Here is a 25,588-nt window from a genome sequence, read left to right on the forward strand (position 1 = left end):
ATGTTATGTGTAGTCTCCCCTCTCCCAGCCTGAAACCTGCTTGCTCAGGGGTGGAGCTTCCGGCTCAATCGTTCTGCCATGCCCACTGCTGGAACCTGCCGCTTTGCTGTTCGGAGCCGTGCACGTGGTCACCCTGCTATTGGACTCCAAGATTAATTGGCGGAAATCGGGCCCCCTTCCCCTGCTTTATAATTGCGTGCAGAACAGTAAAATTGAGTTTTGATCAGAATGCCTGTCTTAGCTGCATTTCTTTATCTCGCCACCTAGCCCCTCTTTTCTTCCAGGTTTCCAAAATGCCTTTCCAGGATAGAACCCAGGTTGTGATCTGCTGGCCGGACACAACAGTTATGTGTACTTATGTGATACAAACAACACAACATTCTACTTAATTACATTTATGGTTAGGATTCTGTAGCTTGGTAATTTTTTCATTAATGGGGTTAATGATGTTTGATTATGTGTGGGGGCTATAGTTTATATATATGTGTGTGTTTCTATCTATCTATCTATCTATCTATCTATCTCCATGAACATATAAATTAAATCCATTGCCAAAAAATCTTTCCTGGCATTTAAAGAGTACTAAGTATTTTCTCTAGCTGCCATTTTGTTTATCTCAAGGAATGCCCTCCTTTCAATAGGACTCTTGTAATTGACAGGTACACACTGCTTTCTAATTTGAACACATGGTGTAATCTCTGTAGGGCTCATTTTAGTCATGGATTAAGATAGAAGGGTCAGGGTATGGGTTGTAGGATGCTTTTCAGCAATAACTTATGGTAAAGAAATCAAGTAACACACTTCAACTCTACCAAAGTCATTTTCTCAGGCTGCCTGTGCCCCACAAGCTATGCTTTCTCCCTTGTCTCCTTCTTCCTTAAGATGTGAGCCCCAATTGTGGAGGTTCTGCCCTGACCGGCATAGGAGAGTTGCTGCATCAGCTATTTTTGCTGATTTTTGTTCAGAGTTCTGCTTTTGCCCTGATAAGAGAGACCTGTGCTGAGAAAGGGAAACCTATGCCAGCATAAGGTAATTTACATCGTCAGTCATGTCTAGGGGTTGGGCTTACGGTGTTTGCCTTTATAAGCCTGCTGCTTTGCAATAAAGTTGAGCCTTGATCAAAACTTTTGTCTTCGCTCCATTCTTCTCTCATCTCTGTCCCTTAATTTCCAGACCCCCCCCCCATTCAAAGTACCTATGTTGACTGGCAGTCGCGGTTCGACTACACCCAGTGAGTGGGGTTTCTTCTGGCAACACATCTTTTCCTTCCCTGGGATACCCATTTCCTGCTCCCAGTTCTCAGAATTGATATTCATCTTTAATGCTCGCTGGAATATTAGCAGCATCTTTGTAAACATTTGTCCAGATGGCCAGGACTGAAGGCGTTATTTCCATTGTGTTCTTAGTACTTGGTACATAAGTCCATTAATCACACAGTGGTTTGTTTGTCTTTTAGCCTTACTGGAGAATCTGCTCTATCGGGCAAAGTGCCTGGCACACCCTGATGCTCTAGCTGTTACTTGAGCATTAAATAAATGGGACATGGACATGGGAAAGTATTTAGGAACTTTTCATTCGGCTTATTTTTGTCTGTAATATTAAAGGGATATTTTATTAAGAAATTGAAGATAAAAAACCAAAAGTATCACAATGTTAGGAAAGAAGAGTAAAACTCATTGAAAAGATATTCGATATCTTGAGTAACAGGGAATTCAAACTGTAAAATTTTATTTATTATAGTTTATTTTGATTTGTTTTGGTTGTTTTGATTTTTTTTTCTTTCTCTCTTAAGACTGAGAATCAATGTGCAGCCCAGTCTGGCTTAGGATTTAGAGTCCATCCATCCGAGCCTCCCAAGTCACCTGGCTTGATTGATCTTACTAGTAAGTGTGGCTGCATGTATATTTCACAATCATTCTTTCCTGATGTGTAAACTCTATAAGCATGAGCCATTGTAACGCAATTATCTAAAAGAGGGAAATTTGTCCCTCTCCTGTGTAGCTAGTACATGTCACACTGAAATGTTTGGTGTCCTTTTGTTATTTTTTTCTCTGTCCATATCTGTGTCTCTTCTATGCATGGGTGGGTGTGTTCCCATTGTTAGAAGTTTTGCGGCAAAGAATCACAATGCCTCGAAAATGCTGCTTGTTTATATTACTATCACGGGTGCTGGGTATGCACAGATGTATACCATACAGAGGTGATTCCTAATTGATATAATTCCTCACTCAGTGAGCAGGTGTCTCTGTGATACTGTGATGCTCTAAGAACATAGTTTTAAACTGAAAACAGATCATTAACGTAGGTGTGTTCTATTACAATTCCTACCTCTTGTCCTTAACATTTATTTTTTTTCTTTCTCTCTCACGGGCCCCTTTCTAGTTTTCTGGTATCTGCCTTGCTTTATTTGCACATAAATTCACATTTTAAAAAAATTAAATGCTAAGATACCCACATGAGAGGGTACATGTAGCATTTGTCTTTCTCAGCCTGGGTTCACTTCATGTAATATTTTCTATCTCCATTCATTTTCCATGAATTTTTTTCATGGTTGGATGAAATTCCATTGTGACATGTACCGCATTTTCATAGATGTCTATGCTGATTCTATTCTTATTAAATATTATGAATAAAGTAACAATAAACGTAGGTGCACAGATATCTCTGAAATAAAATACAGAGTTGTTCAGGTTTATGTCCAGGAGTAGGGAAACTGGGTTATATAAAAATCTCTGTGTTTATCCTTATGAGAAAACTTTTAAAATGATTTTAATAAACTGTTAATTTATAATTTCATTTGTTTCATTGACTAGTTGTTTGTTTTAAAACTTTAAGAAATAAGCAAAAAATGAGTCATTGAATAAACTCCTTGATTCATTTCCACTGTAAAAAATAGTTAAATTAAAAATGAAAACTAAATATTGTTCATAAAGCACCTCCAAAGGACCTGAATTATTTATGCAAATTTTGTTATTTTTCAACTTTATTTTCACCTCTTGCTGAGCTCTTTTGAAAAGATATTAATAAAGTATGTAAGACGAATTTAGCATAGTGATGCTAATCCAACATCTGGGTACAATGTCAATGTGAGCACAACGGTGAAGCCTACTTACCGCCCCAGTGTTCATCACATACTGTAAAGAGGGTGGTCTTATTGGCTAGGCCAGGGAGCATGCTGCTGCACTCCATGACAATGGCTTGAGGAATCATTATGATGCAGGAGACGATCCAGATGACAACGATGCTGTTTCGAGCCCGTTTGGCTGTGCTCTTGAACATCAAAGGGTGACAAATGGCGTACCATCGGTCCAAGGCAATGCAGCTCAACGTAAGAACAGACACAGACACTGACACAGTCTAGAGGGGGAAGAAAGGAACACGATTCAAGAGAATTGCTAGGTCTCAGAAAGGAACCTTGAGAACATTTACTGCATCAGCAAAGTAGTTACAGCAGAAAGGGAGCACTCAGGGTAACCCTCCCCATGTATTAATTCACATAAATAATTTTCATGTTGAAGAATAATGATGAAAGTAGAAATGTAGATGTGCAGGGGGGAACTTGGTGTTTCACTTCAGATGTGAGGTAGGTGCTTTGAAACCTTGCAGTTTTCTCACACTAAATGTTCAGTTCCTCATGTTTGACTAATTCCCATCTTTACTTGGCTTTGCATCTTTTGTACTGGCAGTGTAAGTAGTGTTTAACCTCCGAGAAAAAGAAATTATACATGCGTTTCTTCTACAACTGAAAATTCTCTCAACCAGAATGACATGGCACTGGATATTTTACATTATCATGTAGGTTTTCGCTGGTTACATTTTGTTATTGTAGATAAGTTATGAGTATCTTATTTCATATTTTTAAATAAAAAAGGGTACTTTGTATCAATTGATTTTCAATATACTGGAACAAATAAAAGCCTAGATCACATTAAAAGAGAATTGTGTATGTGAGTATGTGTGCTATACTGTACTCACTGACAGAATGAGTAACTTGCTCCTAAAAACAGGCAGGTCCACCTAGGATAGACTTGTATGTAAATAACAATATCACAGGTAATTCTTCACTTTGGAAATCGAAAGAAATAAACATGTCAACCCTGTTGGTTCCCATATAATGTATGGACCTGTCTTTAATACATGATTCTGTTCTGCATGAAGCATTGATTAAATGGAATTGTGGTGTTAATTGAGATGCCTACTGCCTAACTCAAGGCTTTCACACAAGTGCTGTGTATTTATCATCATTCCTTATATTTTAAAATGACAATGTTAATCATGATACTCTATTTATCATCGTACTTTCTGGAGATTTTTCAAGAAAGACTACTCATAAATAATATAACTAAATCCATAGATTTTTCTCAACTCTTAGAGGCTAAATTTTCTGTAGATTAATCTTATGTTAGTTGATTATGATTGAGAAGTTTAGGTGCCTTCAAATTCCTCTTTACAAATTCCCTACTCCCTATGACCTCCTTTTCTTTATGCTTAGGAAGCCAGGGATCTTCGTCCCCAGATTCCACTTCCAATGTGGGTAGGAAAAGAACAGTGTAGCTCTGCAGGGCTGCTGTTTTGTGGCTGCTGGGACAAAGTTATGTTTATTTCTTCCAGCAATGAGAAGTACAAATGTCCATTGAGGCCTCTCAATGAACTCTGATCATTCCTGTGCTCTGATCACCCTGGTGAGTAAAAGGGAAGCAACGTGGCTCAAATTCCAATGTTCTTTCTAGTATACCTCACAACTAATCAACTGTAATGGTTAATTCATATAAACTCACTTTAAAGACTGACATCCAGTTCCAGGAGCAACCTGGGTTTTGTTGCTTCCTTTGGTTTTAGAGTGAGGAATTATACTGGTCTATTTCTAATATGGAAAGCTGTTGAATATGACAGTAGAATCCATTGAGTGGGATTTGTCAACCAGTGATTTATTTCCATTTATATATCTGTTGATGTCACAAGACACATTTAGTGTGTAATTAGTGTCCACTTTAGAAGATATTCTTGGGAAATATGAAATTGCATCTTATTATGAGTGATTGTAAATGATTGTTTTGTTACTGCTTCTCTCTCTCTCTCTCTCTCTCTCTCTCTCTCTCTCTCTCTCTCCTGTCAGCCTGACATTTGAGAAAGTAATCTAGAACCTAGAAATGAACTGTGAATATTGTGAATACAGACAGCAGGAGAAAGATGTTGGGAATTTCTGCCTTTAGGTACCTTGGTCCTTCACACATATTCTGGGTATTCTGTTTAAAAGGCAAAGCCTGAGGGGGCTTGTTTTAAACCACATATAGATGTTCCAGAAAGTTCTCAAAGACCCATGACTAGGAATGACTGTGGGTGATAGGGCCTAATGGAACAGGAAAAGGTGGTAAGATATAAGTGAGGTGAGCAGTCGAACCTGTCTGCCTCTTCACTGCCAGTCACCTACATCTCATTTGTTTTGTTCTTTTCCTGCCATTTCCTGTGAAGGGCCTCTTCTGAAACATTTTGTCTTGTAAAAAATACTTTAAAAGAGTCAATTGATCCAGTCAGTATTAGTAAATTATGTATGTAATGATTGCTCACCAAGGATATGTGTTATTGGATATGGAATTACAAATTATTAAATATCTAAGAGACAGCTTTTAATTATTAAGTTGACTTTTTTATATTTATAAGATTCTTAAATAATTTAAGAATTTGTCAAAGTATTATAGTATATCACTCATAACTCTAAGATATATTGCTTTAAAAGAAAAACAATATGTAAATCAAATTAGTAAACGCCAAATGCAACCAAATATTCCTGTGTAGCTTTGGTCCATTGAAAGTGCATTATAGGGCTGGTGAGATGGCTCAGTGGGTAAGAGCACCCGACTGCTCTTCCGAAGGTCAGGAGTTCAAATCCCAGCAACCACATGGTGGCTCACAACCATCCATAACAAGATCTGACTCCCTCTTCTGGAGTGTCTGAGGACAGCTACAGTGTACTTACATATAATAAATAAATAAGTATTTAAAAAAAAAAAGAAAGTGCATTATATACATGCATACAAAATATTTAAGTTACATATTAGGGATAAAAGCAATTAGTGCTAGGCTGTGGCAACTAGGAGAAAAACTACTGCAGTTAAGGAAAGCACTGTCACTGTGCCTCTGTGCCTCTGTGCCTCTGAAATACAGTTGGAGACTGGTTTTGTCAGCATGTGACTTTCTTGGTGCACTTGCATGCTTCTAACAAGAGGTCGAGGTGAATGAGTTAGGCAATGGATACAGTTTGTTTTCAGACTATGATCACACATTGGTTTTTCTCTCATGGAGATGGATAAGCTGGACACTGTTTATCCAGGAGCCAGATTCTCCCTTTGTCCCTTGACATTTAGAACTTGCTCATAAGTTATGTTAGATAGAAGAATGATGCCAGTGACTTTAAGCACTACCCATGCTACCAGCATCTCTTGCTGTTAATGTTATTTCCTGTATTTTGATTTGGGCTCCCAAGGGAATTGAAAGGTGCAAGCCACAGCAAGCTCTCAGTGTATCAGAGCCAGAATGCACACTCCTGGCAAAGGTGATAGTCTACATTGCATCACCCCCTTCTTATCAAAACATGGTGTTCACGAGACAGGTATTATGTGGGTTGTCAGGCAACTGGGCACATAAGCAGGTGAAACCACCCTGACACGAAGGGAGCTGTCATTTCCTCCCGGATGATGAATGGAACGGAGAGAAATGCAGTTTACTGGTAAGAACAGGAAGGTCCTCCGGTGTTAGAATTCTCTGCTTTTGATTTTTTTTTCTAGTTCCTGCAAGCAACTTCATCCACAGCTGTACATTCTTACTGAGTTTTCTCCCTATGAGGTGATTCTTCTTTGTTCTTCATTTGACTATTTCTTCAAATTTTTTGTTAAAGTCCTTTTTGTAATCCACCGATGGACCTCAGCAGGTAAGCCCACCAACCTTGTAAGACATAGAGTTTGTATGTAGCTTATCATTTCTATGGCATCATCACATTTGCTACAAATGATCTCTGATGTTTAAAAATTACTTCTCTTTATAAGAAATCAAGGAGCTGTTGAATTGAAAAAAACAAAAACAAAAACAAAAACAAACAACAACAACAACAAAACTCTTAACATTTTGGTTCCAAACAGTTTAAATTATTTTTAGTAATGGGTATTTGTGAGTTCTCCCAGTTTTCTTTCATTTTCTTATTGTTTGTTTGTTTGTTTGTGTTTCGAGACAGGGTTTCTCTGTATAGCCCTGGATGTCCTGGAACTTACTTTGTAGACTAGGCTAGCCTCGAACTCAGAAATCTGCCTGCCTCTGCCTCCCGAGTGCTGGGATTAAAGGCGTGCACCACCACGCCTAGCTTCCAGTTTTCTTTCATATGAATTCCATTATCTGTTCATGCAAGCATTATGATCACCACCTGGAAAGGGTGATGGGGACTGTGGGGTGATACAGAGAGACCACCCACCTCTTCTTTCTGTATCTGCTTCCTAAGGGGACACAGTGAGCTTTCCTTCACTGACTACTTTCTAAGTGTAGCACAGATCTTAGGCATGGGTCACTATCAGGAATATTTTGTTTATCAAAGACTTTACATTTATAAGTACATTAGAAGATGATTCCTTTAAAAGTATTTTTAAATAATTTTTTATTTGTCAAACAGATACAGAAAGGCTGTACTCACTGTTTATCACCGAGGCATCCATGGTAACTGATTCTTACTCTGAAAACATTGCTTTGTAAAACCATGATGAGGTAATCACAGAACCAAGACTTATGTAAATCATCTAAATAATCTGCCACAACAGCTATCTGAGGTGGACTTTACTGTAATTACCATTTTGGGTAAGTGAGTGCCAAGAGTCAATGTATTTTACATAATAGTGTGCCATCTAGAGATGACAGAACAGGCATTCCAAACCAGAAACAATGCCTCGAGTTGCTCTTCTTTGACCACATTCCTCTTAATTTTTCAGGATGAAAAGAAATCATCAAGAAAAAACTGATATTCCTGATAATTTAAAAACAAATGTTCGTGATTATTTGAGCTAGGGATGTCTTAATCATTAGTTTGTTCAGATCATCTCTTTTATGATGAGGACTGTGAAATAAATAACATTGTTGCCTCCATTTTATCTAGGCATGATTTAGTCAGTAAATCTCAAGTATTATCATTCTTAAATTGTTTATTTCCTGAATATCTATATATTTATTTATTAACTCATTAACTATTTTACCAGACTACAATGACTTTAATTGAAAACATGTAAAATGGCTCAGAACATGTACAAGGGCTCAAAAAAGAATTACCTGTAAATAAGGAATGACCTTACAGAGGGACTGTCCAAAGAACCAAGTCTCAGTGATGTCAACAACGAGGGTAGCTGGAAGGCAGGTGATGGTCACAAGCACATCTGCTAGGGAAAGGTTGACTATGAAGTAGTTGGTGACTGTCCTCATGTGGTGGTTCTTCCACACTGCCACACAGACTGATAGATAGAGAAAAAAGAAAAAGAGATGGGGAATAAACAAAGAGACTAGGCAGCAATGAGGAAAGTCAAGAGAATTAACATGACTGTGAAGTCCTACTCATGTGCTGAAAAACCCATACCTGTGTGTTTAAAGCTGTGCTACTGTCAGTCCATCTGCTAATCTCTGGGAATTTGGAATCTGTGGTTAAAATAAGTTCTCTGACCCAACCCCTGTATTTCCTATACATAGGGCTGTGCTGTTTATCACTTGAGTTGCATGCGAAATCAAAGGGCAAATTCTGATTGATGTTTCTATTCCTTCAGTGTTCAGTATGTAGAACAATATCAAGAAATAGTTCCTGGGATAGGTATAGCAGCATGTGTCCTTAATCTTAGCCTTGGGAGGCAGAGGCAGAGGCAGAGGCAGAGGCAGAGGCAGAGGCAGAGGCAGAGGCAGAGGCAGAGGCAGAGGCAGAGGCAGAGGCAGAGGCAGAGGCAGAGGCAGAGGCAGAGGCAGAGGCAGAGGCAGAGGCAGAGGCAGAGGCAGAGGCAGAGGCAGAGGCAGAGGCAGAGGCAGAGGCAGGCAGATCTCTATGAGTTTAAGATTAGCCTGATTTACACACTGAGGTCCAAGTCAGTTAGGGCTACATAATACAACTCAGCCAAAATTAAAATAAAAAGTTGATGAGTTGTAGTTGAATGAGGAGAATTAGAATTAGTAATCTTCAAAGAACAATTATAATCACCTCATTCATGACCTTGATCCATGTCGTCCCACAAATTTGCATTGTGGACAACCAGGAGAAGAAAATATTAACTATTGGAAAGAAAAGCAAATAAACAAACAAACTAGCCTACTACTATTCCACCTTAACTCAACCCCAACTTTTATCGAATACTTAGCCAAATCGTTCATGTACTTATATTTTGCTAAAATTTGGGAAAATCTTACAGGAAGACATCAGGCATATTTGTGTGTGAGAAAATTGAGACAAAACATTTATTGGACCTGTTAAGAACTTACAAAGTATGAAAAGTAGTAAGTTCCAAGTGATAATTGTGTCCTTCACCACTTAGTTTGTCTCCATTTTTGAAAACGAAGAGGTAATAATAGAGTATATTTAAATTCTAGGCTCCAATTCTCTCTTTATTACTCTCAATGGCCACTGAACATCACGCTGAAATCTGACCTGCTTGGCCTCCTTACCACACTGTGGAACCTTCCTTCTTTAATGCTGTGCGGGCCCACTCAGCTGCTTTTTATGGAAAGAATATCAATTACTGCACACTGTGCCCTCCACCTGTCTGACACATACAAATTTCAAAACCACCAGTTTCAAAATCTATGCCTGCATAGAGTGCTAGCTTCTTCTGCTAATGAATTCCAGTAAATGGAACTGTGAATGTGTTTTCAGGGTATCCTTAACCTGTTAGGGTTGTCATGGAAATGACGCTGTGATTGGTAACTTTAAGTAGTGGCATTTAAGTGCCCAAGTAAGAACTTATTTTTGACAATCATCTACTATAGAAGGAGTATCGTGTGTATTGTATGCATGCATTACCTGTCAATTAAAAAACCTATGGCCTATGGCTAAAGCAGGAAATTGAAGTGGAACATCCAGGAGGAAAAAGAATTCTGGGATAGAGCCAGGTGAGAGGTCCAGGGGAAAAGATGTGAGGAGAAGGATGCATGGCACAGGTAACTAGCCATGTGGCAAATGTAGGTTAAAATAATTGGGTTATTTTAGTTATGATGTAGTCAGATTAGAGCCTAGCTATATGGCCAAGGTATTTTCCAATATATTTTGAGTTTGTGTCTTATTTCTGGGAGCGACTGGGAGGAAGAACCTAAGCTTAACTTCTACAAAATGGTGCTCAACTGACAGCAGTTAGAACCCAAGCTTACAGCCTGAAAAGGCCTGGGTAAAAAGCAGAAAAAAGTCAGGCTAGTCTGGTCTCTTTAAATGCATACATACATACATACAAATATACATATACATACATACATACATACATACATACATACATACATACATACATATACACACACACATAAAATAGACCAAAACTAAAGCTTCCCAGAACAGCACAAGATGAGCTGCTGGGAGGGAAGATTCCTAGCCAAGGAGAAGGAGCCTACAGAAAGAGAGTCAGAATATGGCTTTTTAAAGGAAGCCCCTACTAAATTTAACAGCAGAACACAGTTGTAGCTTCTCCCAAAGGCAGAGTGGACGAGAAAGAGGCAAAACTGGCCTGAAGTTCAACAATCTACCATTAGGATTTTCATATCTTGGCAAAAATACATCCACTAGTTGCTAAGGCTGAAATTAGCTCTCACCTCCCAATATGAAATTTAAGAAAATATTTATACTTTGGAAGATTTAGTTTTTGAATACTTAACTCAATCCTTTAACTTCAGCAAGGTGACAGCCAAAGCATCAGGTGGCCTTAATTAGGATACACTCCAATGCTTCCCCTTGAAGGTGATACTGCCAAATATATTATTTTACATAAATACTTGAAATATACATATCTTAGCAACTGGAAAGCACATGCTTATGGATTATAATAAGAAAAATGAATACCAAATAATATTGCTGGGACCGTTTTAATATATGCTAAACTGTACAAATTAGACCCAGAAAGGAACATGCCGTTAGTTCTCCTAGCCCCCAAGCCTGTATGGAAGATCTCCCTTGCTTCCTCCTAGCTTTAAGGTGTAGTCTAATGGCAGTCATGGTTGAATCTGCAAACTTTACATGTGTAGTTCCAATATCTGCCTCAGTGGTCATGTGATGCTCTCCCTTGTCTAGATTTTTGCACAGTCATCTTCTTACAAGATCATATTCATGTGGGGTTACAGGTTCACCCTAGTACAGTGTAACTTCATCTTCACAAATTACATCTCCAATGACCCCATTTCCAAAAAGGATCACCTTTGGCACCTGGAAAGTTGGCTCAGTGGCTAGAGTATCAGCTGCTCTTTAAGAGGACCTAGGATAGATTCCCTGCATCCATGTGGCAGTGGCTTAGAACTGTCTGTAACTCCAGTTCCAGGGGATCTGTGCCCTCCTTTGGCCTCCCCAGGCATCAGATATGCATGGTATACAGAAATACATTCAGAAAAAAAGCCATGCACATAAAACAAAAAATTTAAAAGCATGTATACAAAGAAAGCCACTGTCTGAAACAGTAGAAACCAGGATTTAACTGTATCTTCTGCAGTTAAGGGGCAGCATTGAACAGTAGCTATAATGAATTTAAAGTATTTAAAGACCACTGTTATGCCCGTTCTCCCAGTCTTTTCATCTCTGGCTAAATCCATAAGACTCTCACAAATATCCATCATTCTGTATCACTTGCCATTGGTCCCTATACTATGAAGACATTCCAGGTTATCAGTAATGACTCTTAATGAGCCATATGTAAATGCAAGCATTTCTATATTTAGTATGTTGAGCAAAGAAGATGACTGCTATGTTTCCTATCTTAGTGTCATGACATAGTGCTATACCTATTGATGATGGCATTGCTCAACCTGTATCAGAGAAGCTTCTTTTGCAGTGGATGGTAACTAACAGAGACCCAAACTAGACAGTGTGTTGAGTGACATACTCATTGCAACACTCATTCCTAAAATGGATGTCTTCATCAAACCCCTCTCAGGAAGGCTCAGGGATCTATGTGAAGTAGAGGGAGAAAGATTATAAGGTAGGGAGATGCTGGATCACTCCAAGGATACAGGATATTCCAGACAAAGCAGGATGGATGCACATGCCAACTCAGAGACTGTGGCAGCACAGAGATAGGTTGAAGGCAGAGAGGGTCCCAACACTGAGAGGGGAAGGGACCACTGAATCCAACAAATGACCAAAAAAGCCATTTTAATAGGGTGACACTGGTTATATCAACAATACTCCAGTGTAGGCTCTATGCCCAGGAGCACTGGGCAAAACAAAACCATAGATTTGTTTTTCTTTTCGGAGTATGTGTGTGTGTGTGTGTGTGTGTGTGTGTGTGTGTGTGAGAGAGAGAGAGAGAGAGAGAGAGAGAGAGAGAGAGAGAGAGAATGAAAGAATGAGAGATGATCAAAATATATGAAAAAAAAAACCATAGACTGTTGCCAACCATATTAAGATAGGCATTCTCATCTCAGTTAATATAATTACCTCCAGAGCTACCTGGGACTATACCACCAATCAAAGAAAACACATGGTGGGACTCATGGCTCTAGCTGCATATGTAGCAGAGGATGGCCTTGTCAGTCATCAATGGGAGGAGAGGCCCTTGGTCCTGTGAAGGTTCTATGCCCCAGTATAGGGAACTGCCAGGGTCAGAAAGCAGGAGTGGGTGGGTTGGGGAGCGGGGGTGGGGGGGGAAGGGTTAGGGGGTTTTAGGAGGGGAAACTAGGAAAGGGGATAACATTTGAAATGTAAATAAAGAAAATATCTAATAAATTTTTTTAAAAAAATTTAAAAAAAAAAGAAGCTCCCTCACAAACACTTTGCCCAGAGGCTTGTCTCTGGTGATTCTAAATGCTGTAAAATTGAAATTCAGCATTAATCATTACATATTATTATAGTAGAGGTTAACAAAAGGGAAAATCAATAAAGAATATTGTCAGGAGCGTCCTGGAGCAGTTTATGTTAGAGCTTTATGTTAGGTTGTATTATCCTGCCACTAAAAAATAAGGGTAGTGTTTGTATTATGCCCATTCAAATATTTATAGATGATGACTTTGCTTACCCACAAGGCTTTGCTTCTCTTGAACTTTCACCCTTTTTCTTATACACAGTAAGGTAGCTCCACTCCTCATTGCCCTGGCCTTGCTTGTGTAAACATTTCACATCGTCAGGACCTGTTTTTAAATGGCCTGTTAATGACACACGACCCTATAGGTATGTTTCCTGATCTGTGCACATGTGAGTTTGTTTACTCACTCATTCAAGACCAAAAGGTACAATAGTAACCATTTTCTTCTTCTACAGCATGCCAAACTCATCCAAAACTAGATTCAAGCCTTTACTCAGATTTAATATTTCTCTGAAATGTAATATCCTCTCTTTTCCCCAGTGACCAATACTTGAAATCTCCACAATGTCTTCCACCTGTCATGTTTTTTTCCTACTCCTATTGAAAGCATCCAGTGTCACTGTAACCATTAGCAACAGCAATGTCATGCCCCTCTGAGAGCTCCTGGCAAAACATCTGCTTTTATCTTTATGGACAGTGTTCTTTGATCACATACTCTAGTTATATTAACTCTTTAATTTTCACCAGAACCATCTCTGTGGAAGATATAGGTTGTCTCTGTTTGTTGAATTAATATTTAATTAAATACTTTCCCACTCATTGTCCCCTCCAATTCCTGCCACATGCCCCTGCTCCTCAAAATCATTGCTTCTCTTACTTTAATTATTATTATACATATGCATAAATATATAAATGTGACATGTCAAGTGTGTCTAATGTTCTTGGATGTATTTTGGGGAACCACATTGCATTAGATAATCAATTGTGGGCTCAACCCAGAACTAGAAGACTAGTTCTGTCTCAGTAGACCATACCTGCCTGTAGTTCTTTTCTAGGGGTGAAAACCTGTGATGTCTTCCCCTTCCTGTCGACATATATATTGCTATTGTCATTCTTCATGTCTTATTTAGGCATCCATCATTGATATAGTTTCCCTGTCATTTTAGGATGCAATAGCACAGCATATTACAGCATTGCCATTTTTACACTGCTCTTGACAAATATCTCCTCAGCTTTAGGTATGGGGTTTGTGCTGTTGATGTACCAGTTTGTCCTGAGAACTTTATGATCACTGTTCTTTGTATTTTAACCAGTTGTAGCTTTCACTAATGGTCTTCTTTGTTCCAAAGAGAAGCTTCTTTGATAAGGGGTGATAGCTGTACATATTTGTGATTTCATGGGGAAGTGGTTAGACTTAGAATTTATACTAGCTTAGGAAGGAGGGAGTAGTGGGACCTCAACAGCCCCAGGTATTTGACTATGTTTACACTACTAGGCCTAATTTCCTTCCTGTTGAGTAGACCTTAAAATCCAATTAGATATGTTTTGTTACTGACAAGATATGAATGCCACTCTTGTACCTGTAGGGATGTCTTACCATTATGGTCACTGTAATGGTTCATATTTATAGGCATCACAGCTGTGTAGGATTATTGGTTTCTTCCCTTCCTTGGCAACAGTCCTCAGAGAGGAGACTTTGTATCATATTCAGCTTGATTCTTTTGAGCCTTGAGTTTAAAGTGCACAGTGTCTTCAGAAATAGAAATTTACGCTCAACTTCTAGGAGGCAGCCAAGAGCAGAAACAGACATATTGTTTTGGGGAGTCTTTTGGACATACTGGGCCAACAACTCAAAAAAACGTCCCATGTCTGGTAATGGGGTATGTGTCAGTCTATGATTATTGAGGGGAGCATTGTCACTCTAACTAGCATAATTTTATTGACAGTATACATATATACTAATACATACATCATGTAATTTCAGGAAAATATGAAATAATATGATTCTTCATGAGATTTTTAAATATTCTTGATGCCATTTATCTTTCTTCCCTCTCTCTTATTCAATATACACACCCTCCTGCCTCCCCCACATTTCTTCCATTTTCCCCTTCACAGCACCTGAATCCCTTTATTTCTCTCTTTAGCACTCCCTTATCCCATGGTCCAGTTTTACCTTCTTGGTTTCTGTGGTTACTCCAGCTTATACACTCACATCTGAATATTTAGAACAAGGAAAAAAAAAGATGGAAGATATATGCCCCTTGTCTTTCTGAATCTACATGAGTCAGTATAACATTTTCAATTTCCATTGTTTATCTGCAGATTTCATTATCTTTTTTTTACAGATAAAGAATATCCTATAATGCATATGACCACATTTTCATTATTCATTCATCAGTTGAAGGACATTAAAATGGCTGTTTTCCTTTCCTAGCCATTATAAATAGAGTGGCAATAAACATGTCCAAGCAAGTATCTATGAAGTAGGATATTGAGTTCTTGGGTATAAGACAAGGAGATGTACAGCTGGGTCATATGGTAGATTTATTTTAGCCTGTGAAAAAATTCTCCACATTGATTTCAAGAGTGGCTGCACCAGTTTTCAATTTGAGCCACAATAAATGAGAGCCCCATTTCTTCACAGTCTCTCCAGCACTGGTTCTGAGTGGTTTTATTGACCTTAGACATTTTTACAGGGTTGATCTCAAAGTTGTTTTAATTTTTATTTCTCTAATTACTAAAGATGATGAACATCTTTTGAGATATTTTATAGCCATTTCTATTTCTCCCATTGAAAACTAGTCATATGGATATGACTCTGGCTGGGTGGTCATCTCAGTTCCCCTGACTCAAAACTCCTTTCCATGCTCATTAACTCTAGCTTCTCTTTATCTGCCTCTCTTGAATTGCTCTGCTTGCCTTTAGTAACATGTGCTAATCTTCCATATCTTTCTAATTCTCTGGGATTAAAGGTATGAGCTAAGGGCTGAGCCACACCATAACACAATCTCAGGGTTCACAGTATGGTCAAGTGTCCTGCAACATTTATGTCATTCTGTGTCTTTAATGTTATTAGTTCCCTTATGAAGTTGGCGCTATAGAGTTGGGTGCATGTATGTTCAGGTTGTAATGTTTTCTTTGTTAAATGTGCCCTTTATTAAAATAATGCCTCCTTTATTTCTTCTGATTTGTTTTAGTCTGCTTGGTTCCAGGTCCCATTTGATTAGAATATTTTTTGTCAATCCTTTCACTCTACAGTTGTACCTATTTTTTAAAGCTAAAGTGTATTTTTTTAAAAGAAAAAGAAAGATGAATTTAGTTTCTAACTCATTCACCCTGAGACTGAAGAGCTGAGACTGTAGACTTCTGTTGGTTTTCTGTCTGATGTGGACATAGAGAGGGATGAAAATTAACATAGGACCTTCAAGTTATGGTGGATAAGGCCTGGGAGGGAAGAAATCAGGTGGACAAAGGGGGCTGGGCTGGCACTCAGTATGTGAATACTAGTCCAAGCCAGGAGCATGAAGACTATGTGGGTAGGGTCTTACTAGATAATGCCTGTGAACTGGATATTGGACCTGGGCTAGATCTAAGAAAAGTACAATATGAGTAGGATCAGGAACACTTAGTGCACTGGGCCATGGTATAAATTATTTGGTGACAGACTGGATCTGGGAGTTGTATTCAGTATGTAAAGGATGAAGTCGAGTGGTCACAGAAAGCCTGGACTGGCACATGGGATGTGTGCCCAAGTCTGAAGCCTGGTGATCACATGAGTGTGGTTCACCATAATATGCCTGGACACTGAATGTGGGGCCTAGGTTAGATTCTAGTATTGTGGAGGGTTTGTGATGGGTAGAATTAGATGGACTCACTAGGATGAGTCTCAGTGCAAGTTATACAGTTGGCTAGAAGTTGGAAATATGGCAGAAAGGATGAAGTCAGGTGACTGTAGCAGGGCTGGGCTGGTACTAAGCACCTAGAACTAGATCTGTAGAAGTGTTTCTTGCTTTGGAGATTTGTTCTTTCCTTTTGGGGGTAATTACTTGTATCTCTGTTTAATATTATTCCCACTTCTCAGGGTGTGAATGGCTGAATGGTATTTGGTGTTCAATCTTGGGACACTCTTGGTTTGCCTGTGGAAATCTAGGGTAGTCTTAGAGATATGTGACAGTCTGGTCAGACTCTACATGAAACGGGATGCCCAGCAAGGTTGTGGGTGGTGTGAATGGCAGGCAGGCAGGCAGAAGGGGAAGTGTGTCTGGAGACTTCCAGGTTTTTGAGAGGGTAACAGTGCGATGCAGATGCTTGGTGGAATGGTAGGTGGGTCTACAAGCAGATAGATGGAAAGTGGAGTTCCCAGGTAATCTTCCTACTATTGGAATCTAGTGGGATTGTATCCATCTACCAGAGCCCCCAGTGAAACACACAGAAAATCAGTGAATGTGTGGCATCTCACTTGCTTGTTAAGTATCATGGTGGTTTGAATATGCTTGGCCCATGGAGTGGCACTAGTAGGAGGTGTAGCTTTGTTGACATTGGTGTGGTTTTGTTGGAGAAAGTGTGTCACTGTGAGGGTGGGCTTTGAGACCTTACTTCTAGCTTTCTGGAAGCCTCCTGTTTGCCTTTGGAACAAGATGTAGAACTCTCAGCTTCCCCAGTGATATGTCTGCCTAGACACTGTCATGCTCCCAACTTGATGCCAATGGACTGAACCTCTGAACCTGTAAGCCAGCCCCAATGTTAGACGTTGTTCCTTACAAAAGTTGTCTTGGTTATGGTGTCTCTTCATAGCAATGAAACACTAGCTAAGACAAATATCATAAGTGCATAGGGCATTGCTCTCAGGGTCCCCAACATACAAAAGGACAAGGCAGGAAGATTGCAAGTTTCAGGACAGCCTGGGCTACATATGTAGACCCCAAAACAAAAACAGCAGAAACACAAACAGTTTAAGCTGGTATATTTTATGTTATAGATTTTTATCACAGTTTACAGAATTGTCTCTGAAGATAAGAAAATCTATAAAAATAGTTGCAACGTAATAACATCTTTCTGAAAATTTTTGTATAGCAATATCCTTTTTGAATTTACCTTATTTGAAACTGATAAGTACAAGTTGATAATTATATGTCATAATGGGGGAGTGCAGTGTTTTAAATATATGTATTATTGTATGATGCTTAAAATAATACAAGTGTATCTGTTCACTCACATAGCTGCTATTGATGGTAAAACTTTATAATTTTTTTCTTGTAATTTTAAAAAATTATAGTACATTATTGCTCCCTGTTGATGTCTTGCTATGCGCAAGCTCACCTGAACTTCCTTCTTCCCCAGCTATGACTAGTAATCATGGATCGATATTTCCTCATTCACTGCTACCGTACCTCCTTAGCTCCTGTAGGTGCTATCCTAGTATTCTTGATTATGAGATCATCTGAGTTTTTTTTTTTCAGATTACTCATATGAATGAGATCATGTAAATTTGTCTTTATGTCCATTGCTTATTTCAACTAAAATTACAATCTCAAGCTCCATCCGTATTGTTGGAAATAAAAATTTTTTTGAGCCTTTGTAGCATTTCATTTTGCTTATGTAACATTTTCTTCATTCATCCCTCGATCATTGGGCACTTTGGTTATCCCTATTTCTTGATAGATGCGAATGGTGACACAGTTAACATGGCAGCACACATCTCTTGGACTCATAATTTCATTTCTTTTTGGTATTTATTAGAAGTGGACTTCTAGAAAATTTCAAACCTCCTAGGAGCTGAAGTTGTGTAAGAAAACTTGTGCATGATCCACTTTTCCTAGGTAAATTGTTTCTTCCGTTTCTCTCCTTCTCCTAGCACTCTGCCACCTGCAAATCCACAAGCTCTGTTTCATACACCGAACCTGCAAAAACACCACCTATCTTTCTACCTTTTCTGGATGAGTTGCCATCTCTTTCCTAGACTCACTGCTGTCTACAGATCCACAAGTCTAGGCAGATCTGTGTCTGGGACCCTCCTTCATTTATGAACACTCTTTGCCTTTCTCAGGTATAAGCCCCCTTATTTGTAGTCCACACAGAGTGGTCAGCCTTGAAATCATATACATACATACATACATACATACATACATACATACATACATACAAAAATGAACTCAGGAGGACACACATACACATGAATAAATACACACATGAATAAATATACACATGCATAAATACACACATGCATAAATACACACACATGCATAACTAAACACACACACATACATACATGTAACAGTAATAAATAAAAGAGGCTATCAACTTGAAGGGTGGGAGGCTTGGGAGGGACTCAAGGGAGGGTGGCTGAGAGGGGCTGAAGAGAGAAAAGGGAGAGGGAAAGTTATGTAATTCTATTTCAATTAAAAACATTTAAAATTAACAATTAGGGTCTCATTGTGCTAATGTAGTATCAAAGAGAGAAAACATGATTTATTGTAGAAACTTTCATTGTGTTCAGTGAAAATAAGAATGATCTGAAACACAAAATTGAAGCATAGATCAGCAATGTAGGTATTTATACATTGTCTTATAGATATTCTAATGAGATATTACAACTTTATTCTTTATTAATTTGCAGCTATATATAGAATATGCATTGAGACACTTAAGAAGACAATCTCTCATCTACATTCATATAAAGTATTAACCATTTCAAGAAATTTGAAAAGAGTGTAGTTCCATCTAGTACCACCAAGTGTCAGTGGAAGCCTTTGGAGTCACCTACCTTGGCATCTCAAGGAAGTTTTCAACTTTGAATCAATTGTAACTTTTATTATAATGTGGAAATTAATATGTCCATTTAAAGTCACATTTCACATGCCAGAAAGAATGCTGACAGAAGAATAAACCATCCTGTACCATCTCAATTTATGAAAATGAGTTAGTCAAGATGAAATCCTCTGTTTTATGTAAGAATCCAGTAACCTCTTTGTACTTTTCGAGTGTGTCACCCAACTTCCTTACTGTCTTCTGTATAAAAAGTTTGATGCTCAATTTGACACATTACATTCAGATTCTACATAACCTCTCCTGTGTGCATCTGTCTGTCAATTCATCCGACCCTTTGCCCACCCACGACTAAAGACCCGTTCCACGCAGACAAAGGGGCCCAGAGGGTCTGCAGCACCAGAAAATCAAATAACCCCATAAAAATGGGACTCAGAGATAAACAAAGAATTCTCACCTGAGGAATACCATATGGCCGAGAAGTACCTGAAAAAATGTTCAACATCCTTAATCATCAGGGAAATGCAAATCAAAACAATCCTGAGATTCCATCTCACACCAGTCAGAATGGCTAAGTTCAAAAATTCAGGTGACAGCAGATGCTGGCGAGGATGTGGAGAAAGAGGAACACTCCTCCATTGTTGGTGGGATTGCAAGGTTGTACTCTGGAAATCAGTCTGGGGGTTCCTCAGAAAATTGGACATAGTACCACCGGAGGATTCCGCAATACCTCTGCTGGGCATATATCCAGAAGATGTTCCAACTGGTAAGAAGGACACATGCTCCACTATGTTCATAACAGCCTTATTTATAATAGCCAGAAGCTGGAAAGAACCCAGATGCCCCTCAACAGAGGAATGGATACAGAAAATGTGATACATTTACACAATGGAGTACTACTCAGCTATTAAAAAGAATGAATTTATGAAATTCCTAGGCAAACGGTTGGACCTGGAGGGCATCATCCTGAGTGAGGTAACCCAATCACAAAAGAACTCACACAATATGTACTCACTGATAAGTGGATATTAGTCCAGAAACTTAGAATACCCAGGATATAAGATACAATTTGCAAAACACAGGAAACTCAAGAAGAACGAAGACCAAAGTGGACACTTTGCCCCTTCTTAGAATTGGGAACAAAACACCCATGGAAGGAGTTACAGAGACAAAGTTTGGAGCTGAGATGAAAGGATGGACCATCTAGAAACTGCCATATCCGGGGATCTATCCCATAATCAGCTTCTAAACGCTGACACCATTGCATACACTAGCAAGATTTTTTGAAAGGACCCTGATATAGCTGTCTCTTGTGAGACTATGCCGGGGCCTAGCAAACATAGAAGTGGATGCTCACAGTCAGCTATTGGATGGATCACAGGGCCCCCAATGGAGGAGCTAGAGAAAGTAACCAAGGAGCTAAAGGTATCTGCAACCCTATAGGCGGGACAACAATATGAACTAACCAGTACCCCCCGGAGCTCAGGTCTCTAGCTGCATATGTATCAGAAGATGGCCTAGTTAGCCATCAGTGGAAAGAGAGGCCCATTGGTCGTGCAAACTTTATATGCCTCAGTACAGGGGAACACCAGGGCCAAGAAGTGGGAGTGGGTGGGTGGGGGAGCGTGTGGGGGACTTTTGGGATAGCATTGGAAATGTAAATGAAATAAATACCTAATTAAAAAAAGCTCTCAGAGAGACAATATCAGTTATTAATATGTATGAACAGGCAACAAAGGCTCCACTGAAGCACTGGACCAGAAGTTGTGTAGTCAGGTCCTGAGATAGTACCAATGTGTCCTATATAGTAATTATTTCAGTTTAGAGGAGTTTGAGTGGAGTTTGTGTTGCTCATTTCTTTCTTTGTCATTCTTTACAGGTAAGTCACTGCAAGTCCCTACCCTAGTGCCGTTCTACTCAATTGTACCTGCATTTTTACCCTGTGTCAGAGATGTTCTGGGGCATGTGGCCAGTTTTCATTTCTGACCTTTCTGAACTCAAGTGTTGGCACACACAAGCCGCCTAGTGTCATTTGGCTACTGTTCAATCTAATGACAGAAGGAACTCATAGTTTGATCACTTTACAGAAGAAAAAATTTCTTTCAGGATAAAATATATGTAATCTTGATTTCCCTTGTTTTCTTTCTCCCCTGCATTTCCCTTAGTTACTGTTATTTGTTTTTCACCCCTCTAGGGTTCATCTCTGGTAGACTGACAGTTGCAATAAAAAATCTGAGTCTAGTTCTTGGGTAGCTCTCACTTTTTGTATCCTGAATCTCTTATGCTGTGGTAGCCAAAAAAAAAAAAAAAGTAACTTGAGAAATTTAAAAATTACATGTGACTTTGATATAATATCAGAAAGATCAATTTTGAAACTATTTTTCAATTTTAAATCAATAAATTCATGACCAAACACTGGTAAAATATTAATGATACAAAGGTTACAATGGAGCTTAAATAGAAGGCTTCAGTGGGTGAATGATTAGCTATAACATAAACATGAATTATCCTCAAAGAAGATGTGAGGAAAATTACATGTGGTGTCAAACATTTGTCAACAGTCACTGAACTGGAAAGAAAGAATTAAGAGACTGTGTTCAGGAGCAGAAATATAAGATGAAGAATCCAACCATGGTTCAGAAACACATGTAAATTACCCTACTGTTAACATCCAGTATATTTTGTAGTTCTATTTTTCACGACATATATTTCATTTAGAGGTAAACATTTATGGTTCACTGGAATAGACACCATAATTAGAGCAGTTGAATGGATAAGATAGCAATGACCTAAGTCATCCAGAAGATGGAGACTACTCAAGAAAATCCAGTTGTCCTCTGAAGTCACATTTGCTGCATTATCCTACACAAAAAGTATATTCCTGGTAGCAGCAGATAAGTTTGCTGCAGTTCAAATACCCTATAAGACATGTGGAACCTAAGACCATGGGAGCAGGGATCATAGCACCTTGCACATGCCCAGTCTCTCTAAATCATCAGAGCCATGTAATTTGCTTCTTTGCCATTGGAAGACCATCTTCAAGGCAATAAACAGAAGGACCAGTGTCTTTGGGTGAAGAACAGCAGAAAGAAAGGTCCCAGTACTCAGTTTCTCTGTTAAAATAATCTGAGTATACTGAAGAAAACAGAGAGCTGAGCTCTTGGGAGACTGTGAGCAGAAACTTGAGAAATCCAAATGAAAAGAGGAAAATTACTAGAGTCCAGGCTAATCAAATCAGCTAACATTTTTGGCTGTAGCTGTAGCTCCAACCATAAACTCTTAAGAGAAATAACTGTAGCAGACATGGGATCCAAAATGATGAAGTCCATATCCTTTGTCCACTGACTAGAAAGAATGTTTCTGTCTCAACGCTAACTGCACAAAGGAAATAAATTCTCTAGGGAAAAGAAGACAGTGTAATTCGAAGCATCAAATACTTTCTACAATGTTTTTCTTTAAATTATTATTAAAACTGCTACTCCACAATCCAATAAAAACTGCAGACTGTGAAAGAATGCAATACAACACAACAACAATCTAGGCAGGAAAAAATTGAGAAAATTGAGGATGACTGTATAATAATTGTAATAGATTGCTTGTTGTTATTGGGACTATTGGGCAACAATTAGAGAAATTAAAGAGAATGTACAACTAAAATATGGAAAATCAACAAATAGATTTTACTGATTAGATGAAGAGGAAAACAGAAAATGCAGAAAAGCATACAAGTAAAAATATGCAAGAAATTACATTCTTTACATGTGTGTAGAGAAAACAAAGTGAAAGAAACAGTTTGGAAATACTAGCCAGGAAGATATATCCCTCAAGATTTACCCCAAACAGAACTACAGCATCCATTCACAGATTTAAGAACTGGCCAAAAATCAACTAAAAGAAATATGAAAGAAACTCATGCTTTTCTATAAAATTGCTGAAAAGTAGCATTGAGGATAATCTTAAAGTACAAAGAAAAATGCATCATCATTAAATCATCATAATGAAATTGGCAGTTAAATGGAGCCCAGATCACTTCCTTTTTCTCTTTATCACATTCTACCCCTAGGAAAATAGTATTTTAATAAAGCTCTGATCACAAGCTGATTCTGTTAAACATGGAGAGCTCACTAACACACTTTATTTTTAATTTATGAAAAATCACATATGCAAACACACACACATATAGTAAATAACTGAAACAGTAAATTTAAATTTAAAAAGTTAATAGTATTTAGTACATGGGTACATCAAAAAATATAAAAGATGCCACTTGATGCATCTGTTTGAAAATGTCAATTTATGTCCATATTTATTACAGATAATGACTTTTGTTGGTGCCATCCCTGGTGTTGATATTTTTAAATTTTTTCAATTGCAGGACCACAAATGCATACATGTATTACTGGGGAAAGTGCCATGAAAGGAATACAACTTGGAAGCTACTGTTCAGACTAAGAAATAATGTATGATGACTGCTCAGATGTGATGATGTTCTTGTGTCTTCTTCGATAACATCTACTCTGTAGCCAAAAGGAAACTCATGTGCTGACTTGCAAAGCAACAGATTAAGATTTACTCTTGTTATCCTTATCTAAATGAATAAAAAAATCTGTTGTTGTATATCTGTGATTTTCATTCTATAGCAATTGCAAGGTCGTTCATGCTTTATGAATAACTTAGGGCCTTTGTTTTGATTGTTAAATAATATACCAGTGTATGTTACTACCTTATCTCTATTGCATTCTGTTGTGGTAAACATTGTGAGTTATTCAGACTCTCTCTCTCTCTCTCTCTCTCTCTCTCTCTCTCTCATATATAATACACACACACACACATGTATATATCCTACTTTCTTTTTATATCTTTCAAGATACATGTAGGTAAACGTATACTAACTTGAATAAAAGTGCATTTGTAGAACAGGACAGTAGCCATCACTGCTACATAACTGCCAAGAGCAGTACTTGATGTAGTTGAGTCTTTATTCTTATTAGCAGGTGAGAGCAAACCTCAAAATGCAGTTCTTTAATATACTTACATTTAGTACTGTTGCATGTTTTTTCCCCAGGTTATAGATATTTTGGCAAATTTAGTACATTTTGTTTGCGGTTTGTTTTAATATTTGTTATTTATACATTGGCAATTTGAGATTTGTGTAGGAAACGACTCTATAGGTCTTATTAGAGATATCTTGGGTGATTCATGACTACTTTAGAATATGACTCCTTTTAAAATTAGCATGATGGTTACTTTGTTTAAATTTATACTTGCTTTAAAATGAAGAATTTTTTAAATAGTATTTGTGAACACTTATATCTCTACTATTGTATATTATATCTATAATATCTAGTGCTCCTTTGAATTTTATATGCCATTTTAAATCAGTGATCTTTCATTGTTTTCTTTTCTTTTTATTATTTATTTATTTATTTATTTATTTATTTATTTATTTCACTCAAGATTCTATTTCCCCCACCCTGGTCCACCCTCCAACTGTTCCACATCTCATACCTCCTCCCCTCCCCACCGTTTCTATGAGGATATCCCCACTCCCCACTCTCCACCCAACCAGACCTCTAAACTTCCTTGAGCCTCCAGTCTCTTGACAGTTAGGTGCATCTTCTCTGACTGTCAGGAATTCTTTTTAACAATCTAGTTGATGGCCAGTAAGTGATTGATATCATGCGGTATCCATATGACTAATTGTCTTTTTTATATTAGAGTATTTATCACAAATGTTCAACTTAGAAGAGAACAATACTTTAAGTATATCATAACACCCACCTTTTCTAATTTTTCCAACTTAGATTATTTCACAGACATAA

General features: G+C 38.2%; 1 protein-coding gene across 2 annotated transcripts in view; it reads right to left on the reverse strand.

The window, feature by feature from the left end:
- Hcrtr2 (hypocretin (orexin) receptor 2) overlaps window positions 1–25,588 on the reverse strand; it is a 97,744-nt gene that overhangs the window by 25,468 nt on the left and 46,688 nt on the right. For both annotated transcript variants that reach the window (NM_198962.4, NM_001364551.1), the window contains exons 2-3: window positions 8,305–8,483; window positions 3,114–3,357 (exon numbers count right to left, since the gene is read on the reverse strand). In NM_198962.4, the coding sequence (NP_945200.1) occupies window positions 3,114–3,357; window positions 8,305–8,483 (423 nt within the window). The remainder of the gene's footprint in view (window positions 1–3,113; window positions 3,358–8,304; window positions 8,484–25,588) is intronic.

Source organism: Mus musculus, chromosome 9, assembly GCF_000001635.26.
Source record: "Mus musculus strain C57BL/6J chromosome 9, GRCm38.p6 C57BL/6J".
Classification (NCBI taxonomy): Eukaryota; Metazoa; Chordata; class Mammalia; order Rodentia; family Muridae; genus Mus; species Mus musculus.